Source organism: Heterocephalus glaber, unplaced genomic scaffold (assembly GCF_053883595.1).
Source record: "Heterocephalus glaber isolate CG9 unplaced genomic scaffold, H.glaber_assembly_v1.0 deba00001461, whole genome shotgun sequence".
Taxonomy (NCBI): Eukaryota; Metazoa; Chordata; class Mammalia; order Rodentia; family Bathyergidae; genus Heterocephalus; species Heterocephalus glaber.
The window spans coordinates 45,837,155-45,841,522 of NW_028258308.1; the positions used below are offsets into that span (position 1 = coordinate 45,837,155).

The following is a 4,368-nucleotide window of genomic DNA, read 5'->3' on the forward strand; positions in this document are numbered from 1 at the left end:
CATCATCCCAGAGAAAAACTAGGGATTTAGCCCAATGTCCCTGAAACTCCCTTATGTCTTCTAAAGTTGCTTGTCAAGTTGAAGGAACACTCTAAGGGACTGGAGCTGGAATGGGGCATCTGCACCAGTGTTTCCTGACTTCCCTCAGCCAGGGGACTAGCAGGCTCACTCCATTTGTGGGAAGACTCTTCCTGTCCCTTGCACTGCTGGACATGTGAGAGGACACACAAACCAGTAATGCCAGTGATGGTTACTTTAATCTGCAGCAGCCTCCCTGTGGGTCCAGCTATGGGACAGGGCACAGCCATCCAGGGCTCCATGGCATTTCCTGAATTCTCCAACAGTTTCCCTGTACAGCCCCTGCCTTTGGCAACTATTAGTCCAACCAGCTCCAGTGGACATGCTGTGTGCCTGGGCATTCCTGTCCTGTCCACCCTGCCACCACTGGGCCCCATCCTTTCCTGCTAGCCCTTCAATAGAATGTCTCCCTCACAGGATACTGGGAATTTTTCTCCCATCTCCCTGTAACCTGCCCAGGACAGCAGGACTGTGGGCTGGACACATGCTGTCATCATCTGCAGTATGACTGACTGCTGTCTCAGGGTGAGGTCACTGCATCCCAGTGAGCTGCATTTGCCCAGTCAGTGGTGAGTGTCATTACCACAAGCAGCAGCTCAGACCTGAAATAAAATCCTCTGTGCCCCTAACTTGCATGTAAGGTAATCTCCATATTTCTTCTCCATAAGCTCCTCTCCCAAGTTTCCCCTCCCTGGCCAGTCCATGTGGTCCTAATGGCTGGAAACATACCTCCGCCTTCCCTGTCACTCACACAGTGCCCAAGTGGCCTTATCCCTCCAGCATCAAACCTTATCATTCTCAACATTCTGCATATGCAGGACAGAGACACCTCTGAACTCTGGACAACTGAACGTGGTGTGGTGGGAACTGCAGTCACAGACCTTCTTCCTGCCTCACCATTCCTATTCAGTGCAGGGCCAAGACAATGCAGGGTCCAGCAATGAATGGTTCTGTGCTGTCCCACAGGGAGCAGCCCCCAGAGACTCCACTCAGATGGCTGAGCCACCAGGCCATTTCTTGCTGACCATGGGGATCCAGAGCCCTCTGGGACTGTCACATCAGCCTTGTCTCCAATGCAGGGCTTAAAAATGACCTCTCATTTACTGATTGAAATAAATTTTGCAACTCATATTTGGCATTTATAACATGGTTCTCTAGGATATAAGTTGATGGGAAAATGGCTAGCACAGACATAGACATGGTTTGTGAATAAAAAAAGTATAATTATTAAACAAAGGTGATTCATACAATATAGTTTTATCAACTGTAGCCCTATTTTGTACATTATTCTCTAAACATGTATATCTCTGTGTTGAAAAATTTCCTACTTAATAATTGTATCATACTGAAGACAGAACCAACTACTCTATGATTATGCACTGGGAATTTTAAAAGTCTGTCCTTTGAAGGAAGAAGAAGATAGCAAAGATGCAGCACTTTGGAGAAGTCTGGGGGATGTGCAATGTGGTGATTAGCAAGATATTCAACTTTTCTTTCTGTGCTTTTGCCTAGAAGACAAAAGTGCAGCAATGAGATAGTAAACCAAATAAGCATTAAAATAGTGATGATTAATTTGCTGTTTTCAGTGAAAGCCAGAGAGAATAAGATGAACTCAATCTAGAGTTAGCAGACATGAGGACATACAGCATTACAGAAAAAAGATATGTCTGCTGACATGTGCAGCACCTGCTGCCCACCATGCATTATAACTCAACACACTCAGACTCTAGGCTTCTGTGTGTGGAGTTTATGCAATGCACATGCAGGCTAGAAGATGGAAAGATCCCATGAACTCCTCTTCCTGGACACAACCTGAGAATAACTGCATTGTCAGGGTGGGGAAGGTAAGGCCTATGCAAATGGTTATGTGGGGAAGGGTTACTGAGTCACTAGCAGTGGGAAGAGGTTTGGGACACTGGAACCTGTCACAGAAGATGGGCGTGTTGATTGCGAATACATGGTCAAATACACACCTGAGTTCATAAGAGCAGAAGATACTCAGGACATCTAACTGCAAAGCAAACTGTGTATCAATAGACAAGTCTGTAAATATAATATTGTATATGTTTACAGAAATATGAATCAAACTTAAAAGAAGAGTCACTAGGGTGACTATATCTGACTGTACTCTTCCCTGTATAGAAAATGTAAATTTTAATTATTGTCATGCTAGGGCACTGCATATTATAAGTGGTAAGAATAGCATGACTTATTGCAAGTTATCTATGAAATAATGCATGATGAGATCTGAGTGTATATTAGATAGAAATTGAAAATGCAGCCAGGATAAGAATTCATATTTCACATAGAAAGTCTGTGTGAGTGAGTCTTGAAACATGATGCGTTGGAGTTCTCATAAATTTAGTGGAAGTTAGTTAGAAGCCTTGGATCAGCTCTTACCACAATTACATCATAATTAGTACCTGAGAAGGGAGAGTACAGTTTTAGAGGTTTACATTCACAAAAATAACATATGTATTACTTATTGTCAGCAAAGTTCTCAACAACACATTTATTTTGAAAGCAAGAAAAGAAGCTTTAATTGTCTTGCCAGGTAAACATAGTGAATATCCTGGAGTTACAAGATATGACAAGAAGAGAAAACCCAAAGTAGAGGACTATTCTCATTCATTTTTTAGCCAGGGGAATACAATTGAGCATATTTTTCATGGCCTTCAGAACATCTTTATTCCTGAAGCTGTAGATGATAGGGTTGAGGGTGGGTGTGAGGATGGTGTAGAATATGGCCAGGAACTTATCCTGGCCTGGAGTGTGGTAGGATTTGGGTCTCATGTATGTGAAAATAAAGGGCCCATAGTACATGATGACCACAACCATGTGGAAGGAACAGGTGGAAAAGGACTTTTTCCTGGCCTCTGAGGATTTTGTTTGCAAGACTGTATGTAGAATTTTGACATAAGATACAGAGATCATGGAGAAAGGGATCAACAGGAAAATAATGCCGCTTACATAAATTCCTTGTTCATACTGTGACGTGTCCACACATGACAACTTCAGCATGGCAGGAACTTCACAGAAGAAGTGATCAATTGTCCTGGAGTGACAGAAGGGAAAGTGGAGCACATAGGCTGTGTGGACTATGGAGTTCAGGGTCCCCACTAGCCAGGACCCCATGGCCAGGAGCACACTGACACTGTCACTCATGAGCATGACATAGTGCAGAGGGTGGCAGATGGCCACATAGCGATCATAGGACATGGCAGCCAGGAGAAGGCACTCACCACCTAGCAGGATGAGGGACAGGAAGACCTGGAATCCACAGCCTGCAAAGGAGATAGTTCTGGTGCCAGACAGGAAGTTGGTGATCACTTTGGGGATGATGTTGGAGATGTGCAAGATGTCCATGAAGGAGAGGTGGCTGAGCAGGAAGTACATTGGGGAGTGGAGGTGGAAGTCCCTGTGGATGAGGAGGATCAGGAGGGTGTTTTCTGTGACAGTCAGGATGAAAACGATGAACAGAGAGGAGAAGAAGACCAGGCTGGTGTGGGAGGAAGAGAACAGTCCCAGAAGAATGAAATCCCTGCTGGAAGTCTGATTCTCAGGAATCATTTTGCATTTCCTTGTTTTAGCTAAAGAGAAAATGTAAAGATGAAAAAAATAGATAAATCCCACACTCGTTCCCATGAAATGAAATTAAGACATGTAACAAGTAACAAAATGAGAATTTCTGAAGTATTTTACATCAACATCAAATGTCTATCAGATAGTCTTATGCATGCTAATCTTTAGAGGATGGGCAGTTGTCTGTGTCCATCACCTGGGGGGAGCTAGCAGGTGAATCTGCCCTTGGCTCTACATTGAGCCTCAAGGTCATAGTGAATTCTGTGAACTTTGCTCCAGTTTTTTCTCAGGTGTGGCCTATAGTGGGCCCACACTGAACACCTTTGATAGACTTGAGCCCTGACTTTCCTGGTCCTCTTAACTTGCTCCATTTCACATTTTGCCTGCCCCTCCCCATTTTCCATCATATTAAATAATAAATAGGAGTTGGGTATATTCCTACTGTCATTCACTCCACCTGCATTTGTAGAATATCCTTGCCCTATTCACTGGTGGAACCCAAATGCCTAGAGCATTGCTGGTTCATAAGAGTTGTTCAGTATTACCTGTGGAATTAATGAGCAGAATGAGTTGATCATACTAAGGAAGATTTTCTCTTGAGCCTGTGGACCAGAAGGTAGTACTACTCTCTGCATGCTCTGGTCCTACTATAAAAAGTCAATAAATTTTTTCCTTATTCATTCATCCATTGCAGCACATATATACACT

The 4,368-nt window shown here is 43.6% G+C and overlaps 1 protein-coding gene across 1 annotated transcript; it reads right to left on the reverse strand.

Moving 5' to 3' along the window:
• Positions 1–2,706: 2,706 nt before the first annotated feature.
• LOC101709859 (olfactory receptor 2AJ1-like) lies at positions 2,707–3,648 on the reverse strand. The gene has a single exon (XM_004870946.1). The coding sequence runs from the start codon at positions 3,646–3,648 to the stop codon at positions 2,707–2,709; it is 942 nt and encodes a 313-aa protein (XP_004871003.1).
• Positions 3,649–4,368: the final 720 nt, after the last annotated feature.